Below are 16,476 nucleotides of genomic sequence, written 5' to 3'. Positions count from 1 at the left end.
TCCTTCGCCTCGTGATCCGTCACGATCGTGTCACGAACGCACAGGCACCGCAGATGGGCGGTCGGTCGGTGATCGATCTATATTGTCGTGTGCATATGAGGTGCTTCAATCGAGTGCCGATAAGCATTAGCATTAACCGACTTGCGGGCCAGTCATTGTTTGGATTCCCGCATGGACAAGCCGAAGGCTGAATCTCTTGAGGGTTGGGCTCTGGATTACATTGGCAATTGCATGATTCGCACCTGGAAAGTGGGCACGTGTCAAACGCTCTGGAGAATCCGCGCAGTAGGTGGTTGGACAAAGGGCAACCAAGTCACCTTGGAATTATAACTTTTTCAAGGTTATTTGTACAGTTTTAGCCCTGATCTCATTACTTGAGTTGAGTTTTGGGTTCCTTTTTTGAATGAAGTATTATTATAATTATTACAAACAGCTTTCATTCAAACCAGACGTTTTAGATTTGCATGCGCGATTCGCTTGCAGTCATAACATTTGAAAAGCGTTATCTATTTCAGACGCTTCGATTGCAAATCAATTTTGCTGATTTATTTGCCAGTAATCAAACATCTCAGTTGTAGTGACAACAATTTCCGATCATTCGAGTCTTTCCCGAATGAAAAACAATATACTGCTGCGAACCGGAATTGATTAAAAAGTATTTCATATGTGTTGGCATGTATGCTGCATTTAGCAAGTTTTTTTTTCTTTTTTATTAATAATACAAGGCGTAAATGTAAGAAATATAAAAAAAAAAAACAAAAAAAAATGTGTATATATAGATGTCAGAAGCTTCTTTGTCGCCTCACCAATATGCACTGCATCATTTGGTAAATGGTTTTTATTGATTATCAAATTGCCGCATTCCATGGCTGCCAAGGCTAAGTACTTAACACATCACAGATTGAAAAACCCGACCCTATTTCTATATGGAAATGCGTGTTCCACAAGCACATTTGTATTATTTGTAACATTTCTTTTGAAAATGTCAATGGAACTCGTTACTTTACTATGGTCCCCAGAATTTGTCCACTTCTTGTATGTTTCATCTTATCTAATCATCCTGATGTTTCTATTTCTTTAGGAACACTTCGTGCAGCTCCACATCCTTCAGATTGACGATTGTGAGGCGGCGTGAGAACTTGCCGGTCTGCCAGCGCTCCTCCAGCTCCTCGAGAGTCCTGCCCCTCGTCTCCGGGACAAAGGCGCCGATAAAGACGGCCGCCAGGAAGGATATTCCCGCATAGAAGGCAAATAGATTGGCTGTGCCCAAAGCGGACTCCATATTCGGGTATATCTTCAGCATTATGAAGGACAGAATCATGCCGAAGAAGATGGCTATCCCGGAGGCACTGCCTCTCGCCCGCTGCGGGAAAACCTCGGAGATCATGAAGAAGGGCAGCGTCAGCATGCCCATCGTGGAGAATACGATGTGGGCGACAATACAGGCCACCGGTAGCCAGTGCAAGGTGCCCAGTGTGTCCGGAAACCAGTTCCCACCAGCCAGGAGCAGCATGCAGGCGCCCATTCCGGTGGCCGAGAAGATCCCAGACGGCTTGCGGCCCCACTTCTCGAAGATGCCGCTCATGAATAGCGTGGTGATTATCCTGGCCACGCCCAGCATTACGGCCACCAGCACGGGATCGATGGTAACTCCCGCCTGCTGGGCAATCTGGACGGCGTAGACGATGATCACCACCACGCCGCACGCCTGTTGGAATCCAAAGAACGTGGTCATCATCAGGACGGGCTTGTAGACCTCTGGACGATGGATCATCTGGCTGAGGGACTCGCCGGCGGCGGTGGTGTTGCTCGCATTCGCCAACTCCTTCATGTGCGCCAGCTCCGCCTCGAATTCTGGTACGTAGTCCACCTCTGAAAAGGGATTTAAATAAAACATAAGTGTGAGAAAAAAGGAAATAAAAATGCTTAGACCAGACTTATAGAAACTTAATTGATCAAATCTAATATTAATAAATCAGCAGTCGAAATTAAGGCTTTCAATGCTACTCAGATAATTACGATGAAGCCAATTTAATTTTTTAATATAATTACTTTCATTGCCTTGCCATTTTGTTGACTGAACCTAAAGGTCTCAATAAATAATTTCGCATGAAATACTACCAACTTATTTTTTTTACTTGACATGCCATAAAGGTCAATGTTTACATTAGCTCCATAGAATCTGACTTTTCAGCCACCCACTCACTCAATTTAATTCACTAATAGTCTTAAATTGCTGACCAGATTGTGTGATTATTTTGTATTGTGTTAGTCAGTGATTAAGTGTATTTAATCAAATTTCCCATAGGATCCAAAGGTTAAGTATTCCCTGGTTCCTCTTAGCCTTTCGGTTAAGGACTCACCTTTTTTGGGCAGTCCACGGAAGTATCTGAGGGATTTCCTGGCCCGCTCCTCCTTCCCTCGAGTGAGCAGCCAGATGGGCGATTCCGGCATGGGGAAGACGAGCAGTGTGGCCGCCAGTTGGTAGCAGCAACTGATGCCGAAGATCAGTTGGATGTTGTGACGAAGGAAGTAGCCGAGGCAGTACATCAGCAGAATGCCGCTGGCCAATCCCAGCGAGGTGCCCAGGATCAGGCGACCGCGTATCTTGGGTAAACTAATCTCGGCGGAGTAGACACCCACTGGCGATACGAACATGCCGATCATGATACCGCTAAAACAACGACCCAACAGCATTTGATAGTAGATCATGTCGCGATCGGAGTGCATGAAACTGGTTACCAACAGGATCCAGCCAATCAGTCCTATCAGATTGGTCAGCAGGATGGTGTGTTTGCGGCCAATCCTGTCCAGGAAGTAGCTGACCAGAAGTCCACCCAAAGGACACGCCATGTTCTGAATGGAGGCTAGACACAAGGATAAAATGAAAGGTTAGTGCGTTTGTTTTATTACTATATGAATATATTTATGAACAACTATTGATCTCAATCAATTCTTAATCTCAAAGAGCGATGAACAAATAGCTATATCTTTTAGTTAACTTTTAACTTTAAAAAACTCCCATTTGTTCGCTGGGCTGTGTGATAGTATCTATGCTTACCAAACCAACTCGACTCATCCTTGTTGAGCCAAAAGGGCTGCGTTTCGTCGTGCAGCTGGTTGAGAGTAACGGCCGGCATGCTGACAACCATTCCGCAGCCGACGACGCCGCTGTTGCCCAGGAAGACCATCAGTTCCTGCCGCAGCACGGCCAGGCGACCCTCGCCGAGGGGCTTCTCCTTCGCGCGGGAGTCCTTCGCCGTGTCCTTGGCGACTGTGGGCTTGTAGGCCGGCGGCGGCACCAGCTGCTCCTCCTGCTGTCCCTTCATTTTGCGTGAGAGTGTGCAAGCGGGTGTTGCTCTTTTTCTTTATATATTTTATTGGCCTTCTATTCTATTGGCTTTGCGGGGGCGGTTGGAGAGGTGGTTGTGATGCCTTTTCGAAAACAAAAGGGGGCGTGTCTGGTCGGTGGAGCTGATGGTGCCCTGTTCGCTGCCAATCAATTAATGGCTCACAATTAGCTACAGTGGCGACGTCGTCGACTAGTGGGGCACCTGTGGGTTTGGCTGGGCCTGTGGCTCTGATAGCTCCGACTGTTCGACAAGTGGAAACTTCCGCGCATTTCAATCAAGGGCTCACGCTCCAGTATCAATTTCACAAGTTGCACTTATCAGTTTCGAACGGCCGAGAGTTTTGTGTTATCCGTACTCGAGCTACGTTTACCAAATTCGCAAAAATCCATTCCTTAATATTTTGTTTGCTACCGCTTTCCGTTTCGATGGGACAGACTGCGGACGGAGAATAAAACACGTCCGTTGCGTTCGGCGTTCGCTGGGCGACTGAAATGGATGCTATGCTGCTGCGCTTTCTGCGCCCCATAATTTGCAAATTAAAAAAAAAATTATTGTTTGCATTTAATACGAATACGCGGCGTATACGCGATTAGGCGAATTCGGTGATTACGTATACGCCACCGCAGGCACGCTGTGAGCGGCGTTTTGAACGCAATTAGCTGTCTAATCGATCCGGCGACACCCTCGCTGACCCCCCTCCTCACACCACCGCGCCCCCCGATGCCCTCCAAAGCCCCCGAGGCGCCTAAGCCCCCCGAAAAATCCCCATTATCTGTATCGCTCTCGCGTTTTGCTCTCCGAATCGAACGACATTGGCAACGAACTTGACATTGTCACAACGGAAGGAAAGGTTAAAGGGGGGCGGGTGAACGTCTGCTGAATGCTATATAAAAACCGAAATGAAGAGTAAAATCTGTCATTGGTTGGCCACCGAAATACCCTGATTCGGAATCCCCCAGCATGCAAGGCATGTTGAGCAGAGAACAAAAGCGTAAACAATTTAATTTGCTTATTTATGACTCCACTAATCTGGCCAAAATCGCCAATCACGTTTCGGACCTAAGCGAAATCGGGGGACTTTTAAAAGAAGCTCTTTATTTCTGCACCTAATACTCAGTATTTTGTTACCAATTAATTTCGCAGACGTTCGGTTATTGCATGTACTTTACATTTTCGTAGATTCTAAAATGATAACAATGTTTAAAAATATATTTCTTAAATATATAATCGTGTAGAAATCAATATAAATGGATATATCATGTCTATTTATGTTGATGTATCATATTACAAGTCATACATTGTCATTATTGTAGAAAGTCAAAGCCAATAAATTATGATAAAAAAAGAAGAAGTTGCATTACAAGTGAAGTGGACCCTTTGCTGCGTTAGGGTATCTTTATAAGGTAAACACAAATGTTTCGTTAATTGCAGCTTTTTTTTTTGTTTTCTTCTGTTTACGAAGCACATCGTACTCGTAGTCATCGGAATCGGTGCGAATACTGCGGCTGCAGTTGGCCAAAAGCCAGAAGCCAATGGCCAAAAAGCAAAAGAGAGACCAGAAGCTTATCAGCCCTCTCCGCTCACCTGTCTCTCCCTTTGGCCACCTTTGCTGCGGAAGAGGTGCATAAATTATGCGATATCGAGCGGAATGTTAATGCCCGGCGCTCATTCTACATTTTCTGTTGCTTTTTGGACCCCCGGACTTATCAATAGGGCGATGCACGCCGCTGCCACGCGGCCAGATCGTTTCGAAATGAATAATGCCCGAGCGGCTACTTTAATTAACGAAATCCGAGCCACGAAATGTGGCAACTGTTTTTATGACCACAACAAGCAGTGTAATCAAGATAATGACGGCAAATATTTAAATACTGATTGCGGGCCAATTTGACAAGTTCAAATATTTATGGCTTAATATTTAGGTAAATCAAGCAATTTAGGCAAAGGCCCTGGGACTACAAAACACAAAAAACGTTGTCTGGCCAAGTGAAACGATAAGTTATTTATGGCCGGCAACCAGTGTCCAGATAATTTAAATTGAATCTGATTTATGGTGGCTGTAGGCAAATTTCTGGTTTCCTGCTAAGTACCACCTTTCACCAGGGCTTTCCCCATTGTGCTTTCTGCTCCCTTCCCAACTCAATCAATCAGTTTCAGCTTGTAATTCTGTATTAATTACTCTCCGGTGTCTCGGCAAATGCCAAAACGAAAAAATAATCAAAAACCATATAAAAAAAAGCACAAACACACTGAATCGTTCGATTATATGTAAATGCCTTGCCAGACGGCTGATAAAACAGTAAGAACGAAAACGTGAGTTTGTCTGCCAAAAAAAAAAACACCTTTCAAGAAATATATACAGTGTTCATCAGATAAGAATCCCAGACCGGCGAACATATATATATTTTAAAATCGGATAATGGCGCTACGTAGAAGGGAAATACCCATTTGACCGATAGCCTCCAGCAACAAAGTTCTCAAGGTAACTCTGTGTACTTTGTATTCCCATATTTTTTTTGGTAATTTAGCTTTAAAAATATTTATTATTTCTCATTAAACTATATTTTGTTATGCGATTATTAATTACAATTGTCACTGCTTTGATTCGATTTCAGTCATATTTCCGCTGAAAGGTTCAAAAATCAATAAACGAAATACCACTGTAAACGGATCAAAACTGGTTATCTGAGGACTGTTCCTACGTCAGCATAACTCAAAAGCCTCCATGCCCACCAACTACTAAACTAAAAAGTACTTTAGCAAACTTTTTTTTTCTCCGCTTAAAAACTTAATTTAAAAAGCATATTTATGCTTTGTTTTTGAGGACACGCAACAAAAATTATTTCTATTTTTTATAGTGTAATAAATGATGTCCCAAATTAATAAAAAATGTCTAAATACTCTAATGTGTCTTATTAATTCAGCAAAAAGAACATTTTAACGAAATTGTTATAAAAGTATTTTTGAATTTTGTTAACGTTAAAGAGCGCGCCAAGCTATGAAGATATCGATTACCATTTTCGATTGGCACTGTTGGTGCTGTCAACATACACTTAACAGAGCTGGTAACAGTGAGTGAAACCGTGTTGCCACACAGTCAAAAATAGTTTAAAAAAGTAATTGAAATGCGTTACGTTTAAACCAGTTTGAAATAACATAAATATCATGGAAAGGCGTTTCTAGTTTGAACATAATATATATGTGGGCCTTATAAGTACAATTATCAGTAAAAAATTTGCAATTAATTTGCAATTAAGGTATTCAAATCTAAAATCTTTTTAGGCCTTCATCAAAACTGAATTAACTGAAGTTTTCAATTATTTATGTTGAACGTAAAAGTTTATGTTTTCTTACTGTGTCATTCTTTTTAACTACGCATTTGAATCGACTTGTGGATTTTTGAATTAATCCTTGCAGGAAACAGAGGCATTAAAAGCTTTACATTGTCCGTTGGCTGCACATTCCTCTGTTACATAAGGTTAACAGTCGAGTGTTGCTGTTCCGACCCTTTTATATATGGGAAATAATAAATTTATAAATATAAATTGTAGTGGCTTATGAAACTAAATGTACAATGTAATAAATCCCTCAGTATACGAAGATATTTGTTTTAATTAGGTACATTATTATTAATGGCAGCATTAAACATTTATTCTTTGTGATGCGTCATAAAGAGTTCGATTTAAGTGTTAAAACCATAATACGAAATTTCATAAAAATTCACCTTTTTTCCCGCTTCCATTTACTCGTTCTTTCTCTGTTTCTAACAGCACACTAACAGCCACTGTTATCTTCTGTTCGCCAATCCAAACTTTGCCAGCAAAATGATTTCAGTTGGTTTCTGACGCTTGGCGAAAGCGCACGTGCGACGGCCCCACCCCCACTTAGTTGCCTCCCAAAAGCGCGAGTGAATTTTTGGCGCGCATTTTTGTCAACGTTTAATTGCATCAATTATTTGGCTTTTTTTTTAAGTGTTTGTCAGGAGGCTTCTTTGCAAGGGTGCATGTTTGTGTGTGCGCGCTTATCGAAATAATTATAGCCGTGGATGTAACTTTGTCTGCGAGTGTGTGGCTAATTGCAGGGCGCACTTGCAATATTCATGGGACAAGTGCAGCGACACCGGACTGAATAATTCACCAGAAGTAGCAGTTCTTATTTTGCGACTAGGCCGGCACAAAAACAAAAAAACCAAAGGAGGTGCAAAGAAAAAGCCGGCGATCCGACGAACATGTAAATCGAAGCTCAAATGGCAGCGAGCAACAAGCCCCAGTACAGGTACAAATCCCACGGCGCCGCCCTGGAGTGCCTCCTGCACCTAATCCTGTTCAGCAGAGGTGAGTCCCAAGTCCCCCATGTCCTAATGCCCCAGTTGAGTGCCAAAGAGGCATGTCTTCCAACCGAAATTAGCGGGCGAAAAACAAATATTATTTCATTCCTCAAAAATACATATTTCACACAGAGTTCAGACAATTATTTTTGAAAAATCCATCTGCGTTTCTGCATTGGATCTTACCATGCAAGATCTTTCCACATCTGTATTTGCCTACATGATGTAAGTCTATTAAACCACAGGAGCACAAGTTCTCGGAAATCGGCTACAAAATGCTGAAATGCTACAAATGATCAATATTTGCAGCCTCAAAATTGAAATGTTATTGGTTAAATGCTTAGTAATTAACACCGATAAAGTAGCCCATTACCCATTTGCTCCCCCTTTTTTTTCGTGCAATTGCAATTCCCCTGAGGGGGTCGAAAAATGCCCAAGCCCACTGGCCAACGCGGCGTATGCGTAATTTATGGACCTGCTCCCATTGCATTCCACTTGCGGCACAGGCCATAACGGTACTTAATGAAATTAAAACGCGAACTGCTCCCCATCTCAGGGGCGTGCTTGCCCCGCCCCCTGTTTTTTGTTCCACCCATCGCATAAATATCACTAAAAACCATTAGAATTTTATGTGAATATAAATATGAGGGGAAAATGATAATGGAACTTATACTAATTTTTAATATTTTTATAGAGTATTGTTTTATTTCTATTAGTTTTAATTTAAGCCAATAACAGAATTCACTTTTCGACTCATAATTATATAGACTTTAATCACGGTGCAGCGATTGCGTTAATGTGCAAAATGAACATCAGCAGCAGAAGCAGCGAAAGGAAAACTTTATTATTATCATAGAATACTTGGAAAACTGTTGCCTCAGCATTTTCCCCATCTTACCCCAGATGCAGCCAAGAAAAAAGTGCAACACGAAGAGAATGTGGCCAACTAAACTAATCCCAGCAAATTGAAAAGAAAAGTAAATCCAGAACGCAACTTTGTCTAGCCTCGAAGGCAATTTCAATTATCCCACGTCTAAATTATAAGTTGACAAAAAGTCGAAGATTCCGTTGGTTAAAAGGGAATATAAAGAAACAGAAATATTATTAAAGACTGCAGTGGCTGAGAAGTTGAAAATTGAAGACCCCTCCACTAATTGTTTCCCAACTAAAACCATGGAACTGTTTAGGCCGATTACAACATTTGGCGCCCACAACGGTTGCAAAACAATCTAAACAACATTATAAGCCTCCGGAAATTTCAATTAGGGAAGCACTTAATAATTGGTGCTTATTAATAAATGAAATTGCACATCATAAAGGCCCGCTCTATTGTGAGGCAAATTCTCGCGTTGATTATCCACAAAATCGAATCATTTTTGCAATATAATTCCCGTAAGACTCGAGGCGTTTCGATGGAACCTTCTGTCCGAAAGGTTTTCCAGTTCACTGCCAGGCAGCTAACTTGACTGGTATTCCCCAGTCACAACTTATTCGGGTCTATCTGGATGGGATACAGGTTCACCCCAACCCCATCATCAGCATCCCTTGTGCTGGCATTCCAAAAATAGGCTAAAATCGCAGTTAAGAAATCTCATCACTCTGCCTAAGCGTGCCACAATGAAAATGAAAGCATCTGAACCCAAAACCGATACTAAACAACACGCAGACTTCCCTTTCGGCGATTTGGGGCAGCACTGTGAGAAAATTTACGGTGCTATCTTAATCACTTTAAATGGATTTCTATGCCCAACTTATGCGCTTCACTTCGTTTCCTTTAAGATTAGATGAGTGCTTAGCCCCTTTGATCTCTCTACTTTTCTCTGAGTGCATTGACGGATTGGTTACAGCTCACATGGCGCGCTCACCTCGGCTATGAGCTGCCCCATGGGCTCGGGACCTGTCTTAACTGGCTTACGGACGTGCGACTGTCACAAAAGGGCGGGCTAACCCAGTCCTGGACCCCAGACGTAGGATACAGACACACGGCGGATCCACTCCGACGCAATATGGCGACACTAATCTGAGATTGTCAGCGCCCCCTGCTCCGCCCACTTGTTACCCCCCCGCGGCCACCTCGTGTTTGCGTTTGCAGCTGATTAGACGGCGGTGACACTCCATTTAACTGTCAGTGACAGTGCCTGAACCTGCAACAAAAAGGGCAACACGAACGCCAGTAAGCAGCAGTAGCTAGCTGCAACACGGAAAACAATGATTCCATAATCTGGCTAGCACTCGAAAGGGGAACTCTTCCATTCTTTCCAAGTCAAAGAAATACTAGACTATATTCAAGAAGTATAAAAAAAGTATAATTTAATCATACTTTCATTTTCTAAGTCATTATTCTCTGTGTAGTAACGGTTGCATCGGGTGGCGGTGGGCGGCTAAAAAAGGTCCTGCGTTCTTCTTGCGTCAGCGAAAGCTCTCAACCTTGCAGCAATTATTCAGACCGCGTCCATCCATCCGTTCTTCTCTTTTTTTTCTACAATTATATAAGCTGTGTTATGGGTAATATACAAAGGAATATTTTTAGCTCCACTTAAGGATGAGGAAAAGTGGGCGAGAGAAAGTTTTCCGCGTGGGCGTGGCCTAATGAAGAGTGTCAACAGCAAAGTGAATAATTCGAATACATTCATAAGGATTTTCAGTGTTTCTTGGCTGCCAAAGGAAATATCGAATCATAATCCCTGGGGCAAAGGTGAAATTTTCTGCGGTTTTCTTGGCCGACAGAAGAAAAATTACATAAAAACGTTTTAACGCAGGTGGAACTGAGATAACGGCTGTCAGGACTTAATGCCGAAAAATAAACCAAAAGGAGGCGTGGCAGGGAAGCTTAACCTGAAGTGAAACGGAATCATTAAAGTGTAATGAGATGTGATGAAAAAGTGTACGGCGAACGCTGTACTGTACTCAAATTAGAAGTCTTCATAAACCAGACATCCTGGGGCATCGAAAAGTGCATAAACTTCACAGAACTCATTCAAACGCCATACCGTTTAGGGTTTAGTTTAAAAAACTTTTTTTTTTAGTTTCGAACATTAACTAAAGATAATAAAAGAGCAATTAGTTTTCCACAACTTCAAGTCGAAAACTAAATTATGATTCCGTTTATGCGTTCGCTTGCATGCACATAAAACTTTTCAGCTAGTAAGTAAAAGTACTCCTATTGATTAAGTATTCGGTTAGCATTGGGCGAAAATTCCCTAGCCTCAACTCAAATGAATTTTCAGCTGGCGGGGAAAAATTAGAAATGAAAATAATCGGCGAAAGGGGGAAAAGTGCGATTGATAGGAGAAAAGGCGGAAAATGTTTACAAACATTGGACGGCGCACAAAAACTTTGTTGTGAAAATAAACAATACGAAAATAACGCGAATGTGAAGTGAATATTGAATACCCTTTGAATACCCTGTTTATCCAGACACCCGTGTGTTGGAAAAATATCCATTGAAAAACATTGTGCGCTAGTATGTAGTTTTCCTCTTTAATTTTTTTATATCTCGTCACATCAAAAATGGTTAATAAAAAATGACTCGTTTTTTTCTCCTTTTAAGTTTGCTGACCGTTTTTATAGCACTTAATTTACAATTTATTTTGGCCATGGTAACATACAAAAGAGAATCGTGAGCGGTGGCATCTTCATCACCAGCGTCAACAATTTGCCACATTATTACTTGCATATATATACATACACTCATATATATTCAATTGTCCTCCAACGTCGTTGTTTTTTTTTTTTTTGGGAGGGGGTATATATTTTTTTGTTTTGCCTTAAGGCAGCAGCATCTGGCTGCTGTCGCTGTTGCAATTTTTCCAAATTTGTCAACTGCTGTGGTCGACATGTCCCAACCACCCACCGAACCGCTCCCATTTTTTCCTTTTAACTAACCAAGGACGCGCATATGAAATGTGTCGTCTTTATTGTGTTTGAGTACAAAAAGGGATATTGTGTATCGACTAACTGATACCGCAGTTTTCAAGCTAACAAAATATATATATATATATACAAGCTCAAAAACTTCTATGCATTATATTTGTATTTATTGTTTGTGGTGTGTTCTTAGGACCTTTCAACGTAATGATGTATGTATGTATTTGAATTGATCTTTTCGCCTGTTTTATACCTATTATATGTGTTGACATGACATTCTGTATTTATTTGAATTTACCTAACAAATCTGCCGACATTTCCAAGACGGCTTAACTTTTCACAAAGAGATCCCACTTTGTTTGTCGTTTAGGGCATTTCAAATGTAATGCCAGATTATCCCCTTGAGTGACAGACTTGTGCGACTCGCTGATACCCTGTAGATAGCGCTTACTCATGTTTGCTCGGTTGCTCAGTGTCCTTTCAACTTTGTTGAGATTTCGCCAACTGCTGTTTCAATTTGCCCACAACAATCTTACCGATTAGATACACAGATAAGTTAAAAAGTTAACACGAATATTGCTTTTCCCACCAGTACACAATTATTATATACTGTACTTACAACGTGCACCATCATATCTTTTATATCTTTTGTTTGTTTATTAGATTTTTTTGTTGTGCCGCGGGCCAAGAAATAACAATTTATGTGCGCCACGCCCACGAACTGCGAATGACTTTGTTTCCTCTGTTTTTTTCTTTTTTTTTGCCATTTGTGACAGTTTACAAGCAGCAAATGAAATAAAACGCGTATTAAAACAATTTCCGATGCGATCCTTTTGCTCCTTTGCCATTTGCGTGTGCACCCAGCGGGCGGTGGAGGGGGTGGTACTTTTTCTCCTTAACCCTTTGCATCCGCACCTCAGGCGGGGGCAACCTTAACCCACAGAAAGGCAGCCAGCCCGTGGCCATCAATCGGGTTAAAGGCCACACATGAATAGAAGCACGCAATCGAGTTGGGAATTGCTGTTCCCGCGTCGTAATAACGATGATGATGATGATGATGGTGATGGTGATGATGCCCCAAAAGGTCTCGCCACTCAACGTGCAACATGCAATTACAGGCCGAATCAACTAAGTGAAACTTGTGCTTCGATTGTAGTTAATTTTACAGTGGTTCCAGTTGCACTTATATCATCACTTGAGTTCATGAAACTATCGTTTGCCTGCCAATATCCACTGTACGTTTTTGTGCTTCGTGTTCTCTACATAGGCAAACATTAACACCCTTTGATTAAAATGGAGCATATACATATTTCACGGAACGTGTGCATATAGGCAGTAATTTATACGTGTCAGCACGAGTTGGTGGTATCCAATTCGCAGAGTGGAATTTTCATCTTTTTGTACCCAAGTTTTGTGAATATACAAAAAAATGTAGCAACTTCCCAAGCGAATTTAAGTAATTAGGCTACTCAGTTTCGCATCTCGAATCTGTTTAGCTCCTTCAAATTTAATTAAGCACAGACAGATCTACTTGGAGATCTGTGATAATTTAGGAATCCCCTTTGAGTGCTTAATTATTTAAAGTGTCTGTGTCTCTGTGTTTTAGTGCTCGCCTCCTTTTTTCCCTCGTACCAATCTCCTGTCGTGTCCTTTTTTAATTTCATTAGTGTTGACAACAATTTCGTTGTTGCTGGCTCTGCTGTTTCTATTATCCTTTATCCTGGCGAAAAATTGAAAGTCAACTTGAGCACTCTCCACCTTGATGGGAATTGAATAGAATGCAAAATGACAGCCACGCCCCCACAACCCAACGCCCCCGAAAATCCCCATGGAGCCCGGCATATGTGATGGGTTCAAAACGTGACGAAGAAGAGACGGCGGGCAATCATATGCACTGCACGCAAAGTTTAGGTACTTATTGTATAATGTAAAAAAAAATAATTAATTATCTTTCTTACTGGTGCACGAAAATTTTTTTAAGTAATATTATTTGTTCAGATAATCCCATCTTTTGAAATCTATTACAAGCATTACAACGTTTCTATCTCTTCACATATTTAACATTTTTCTTTAGCCCATTTTCTAATGCTTATATGCAAAATGAGGTACATTTTATCTCTCCGTGTAGTTCATGAAAAACCGTAGAAGGAAGCACTTCTGGCAGTTGAGTTTTTGCTTTGAAAGTTAATTAAAAACCCATTGACTGAAGATGCGAATGTTGGGAAAGTGTGAACTATAAAGTAGGGATTTGCCACGCCCCCCGGAACGCCCCCAGCCCAAACACATCACTCACTTTCCCTTTTCCTTTCGCAACGCCTTTTTGCTCTAATTTTCCCTCTTTGCCGAACGCCCACCGAGTTGAAGAAAAGTGGCAAGGAAAATGCGAAGGTTTTGCATTGCATTTCGCTAATGACCAAAATGCGGTCATGTCACACAGGTTGTACAGGTCACAAGTTCTTCTGTTCGGTAGCAGATTGCCAACCAGGTAGCCAACTGGCCACCGTAGCTAATCACCGGTGTACATGTGTCCAGGTAACGGAGTTCCAGTCTAATTGAAAGTTTTCTCGTCGGGGGAATTTCGCTTGTCGTCTTGGAGACTTAAGTTGTAAGCGGCTCAATTATAATAATTAGCCAAATGACCGTACTCCAGCGATTGCCACCCGCTACCCCCTCTACAAGCCCCAATGACGTCCAAATTGTGGCCCCAAGTTCTGGCCTCCGTCGGTGGCCATTGTTCTCCTGGAGATTCGTTTCCTGTCAGCTGGCGGCAGGCTGCAGTGTAATGGATATATGTATTTGCATTCCAGCTTTATGACGAGTGGCTGCTGTCAGCAGAGCCAAAAACAACGTACATACATACATATATGTTATGCCTATAGGTCATCGCCGACATCTGCCAGAGTTGCCAGCATTTGTAGTGTGCATTACTTTATCCATTGAAATGAAAATGCTTAGTTCAAATCATCAACCTATTCCTTTTATAATAATTCCATAGTCCCAAGTTCTTATCCCAAATGGGATTTCTTTATGTTGGCAAAAGCAATGCCAGTAAGAGAGCTCCTGGAATGACATTGATTTCAACAAACACCATATTGCAAGCCCCCACCTGTAACTGGCCAATCCAATCCTTTCACCTCGCCTATGCTCTGTGATTTGCAAAAAAGGGTTTCACATTTTCCATAGTTGTGGTTGCAACAGCAAAAAACAACAAGAGGGGGTGAGGGAAAGACACACAGCAAACTTGTTCGTAGATTTTCCCAAATGAAAAACGCACAATGCAAGAGCAGATCTACATACATACATATGTATACAGGGGAGGGGGGAAATGGGGGCAGTGTAGCAACTGAACCAACAAGAGATGCAGATGCAGCATACAGATACCGATGCAATGTTGTAGATCCAGATGCACAGATACATTTTGGCCATCAGCTCCTGTCGACTCTGTTTAAAGAGATAAATTCCGGACGAATTAGCATTTTCCGTTTTTCTGGCCTACAACATTTGGTTCGCTGACTTCCCCCGAATTGACCTAAACCATTTGCTGTTGCTGTTTCGGATTTGATTTATAATTAAAATCGCCCCTAGAATATTTTCATTTCGAATTCGATTTTCTGCCAAAATGTTTATTTGCTCCAGTTCTCGACGAATTGAAATGTTTGGAAAATTTCTTTCTATCCGCCGCAAAACAGTGGGCGCGAACTAAATGTGTCCAAGTTAATTATCACTTTTCACATGATAAATTTCTATTTGAATTTTTATTTATTTAACCCGATTTGTTTACCTGTATGTATTTTAATTTCGTATTTGATTAATTAACTTGAAATCATCTGCCGTGGAAAGTGCTGAAATATTGTTCTATAACATAAATCTAAATTTATATGTTTATTCTGCTGAATTGTGTTTTATATAAAGTTCTTTACACCCTATGTGTTCTATATTAAGCCAGTAATTAAGTCAATATTAACAGTTTATTAATATATGAATTTGTTTGGGAATATCTCAATGGCTCCTTTTAGTTATGACCGCATTAAATTCCATTGCCTGGTAAGACGAGTCGTTAAACACGCTCGCCAGCGTTTTGCCAAAGGTAAACAAACATTTTGCCATCACCATCAATCAGCTGGCAGTTAACTTCTGACCCGCACTGTAGTATCGGCACCATCAATTTGCTTTTAGACAAATCCGAAGGTAGTAAACCAAAGGCAGATAGAGTGGGTGGTTGTTTATTTGAGTTATGCATATCAAGTTGAAAGGTAAACATGCGAAATATGCCGACCCCCAGCCCCCCAACATCTGCTAAACTTGGCCTCTAATTTGCATATTCGAGCAAATTACAAGGCGAAACGCACAAGTTTTGGGGCCATAATTATGAGGGGCTGTGTTTTATTTACATGCTTCGAAATCAATTTGGCGGCGCAGATAAGCGGCCAAACAATAAACAATCGTACACAGGCGCCCGGGCTAAAAGGGTTGGGGTTTGGGGGACCGGGTCAAGGGGTCACCGGAGGGAAGAGAAAAGACAATGAGAGAGGGACAGATAGACAGTCGAAACCAAAACAAACAGGACCAGGCAGCCAACAAGCCAGACAAAAGAAGCCGGGCAACCACAGCCGATGGATAAGGGACAAAGGATGGCCAACAAAGGTCAAAAACCAAGTAAGGCGGCGGCGCACAGAACAATATCCAAGCCAACCCAATCCAACCCGATCCCACCCAACCATGTCTTTCGGCCTAAAATCCACACTTTCGAATTTCGCCCACCACCACGGACTCGGATCTATTCAAGTTTTGAGGCCCCTCGAACCGATTTCGAATGCCTTTGTCTGCGATTTAATTTACTACGATTTGAATTGGGCCGAATATCTGGCAATCGGTTGTGTTTACCACATTAATACCGAATTGGTTCAATCAGGAAAATGGCAGCAAAGT

General features: G+C 41.7%; 2 protein-coding genes and 1 long non-coding RNA gene across 6 annotated transcripts in view; 2 read left to right on the top strand and 1 right to left on the bottom strand.

Moving 5' to 3' along the window:
- Positions 1–665: 665 nt before the first annotated feature.
- Positions 666–3,832, bottom strand: LOC6618960 (facilitated trehalose transporter Tret1). 2 transcript variants are annotated; one of them, XM_002043169.2, is made up of 3 exons: positions 3,062–3,832; positions 2,364–2,867; positions 666–1,872 (listed from the first exon to the last, which is right to left on the bottom strand). In XM_002043169.2, the coding sequence occupies exons 1-3, from the start codon at positions 3,327–3,329 to the stop codon at positions 1,070–1,072; spliced, it is 1,575 nt and encodes a 524-aa protein (XP_002043205.2). In that variant the 5' UTR covers positions 3,330–3,832; the 3' UTR covers positions 666–1,069. The 2 variants fall into 2 exon arrangements, with proteins under 2 accessions (XP_002043205.2, XP_032581303.1); XM_032725412.1 differs by lacking the exon at positions 3,062–3,832 and having other exon boundaries at positions 2,364–2,674; positions 2,743–2,825.
- On the top strand, positions 2,805–6,224 carry LOC116802139. 2 transcript variants are annotated; one of them, XR_004362508.1, is made up of 3 exons: positions 2,805–2,891; positions 4,816–5,835; positions 5,969–6,224. It is a non-coding gene; the product is annotated as an uncharacterized LOC116802139 (long non-coding RNA). The 2 variants fall into 2 exon arrangements; XR_004362509.1 differs by lacking the exon at positions 2,805–2,891 and having other exon boundaries at positions 4,523–5,666; positions 5,716–5,835.
- Positions 6,225–7,198: 974 nt separating this feature from the next.
- LOC6618957 overlaps positions 7,199–16,476 on the top strand; it is a 36,627-nt gene continuing 27,349 nt past the window's right edge. Inside the window, exon 1 of one of the 2 annotated variants that reach the window (XM_032725721.1) lies at positions 7,199–7,687. In XM_032725721.1, the coding sequence (XP_032581612.1) occupies positions 7,600–7,687 (88 nt within the window). In that variant the 5' untranslated portion in view covers positions 7,199–7,599. Of the gene's footprint in view, positions 7,688–13,379; positions 13,459–16,476 lie in introns of those variants that run through there. The other variant, XM_032725720.1, reaches the window with a different exon arrangement.

This window comes from Drosophila sechellia, chromosome X (assembly GCF_004382195.2).
Source record: "Drosophila sechellia strain sech25 chromosome X, ASM438219v1, whole genome shotgun sequence".
In the NCBI taxonomy this organism is placed as follows: domain Eukaryota; kingdom Metazoa; phylum Arthropoda; class Insecta; order Diptera; family Drosophilidae; genus Drosophila; species Drosophila sechellia.
Note: the sequence above shows the minus strand (reverse complement) of the source record. Positions and strands in the feature narration are given on the sequence as shown.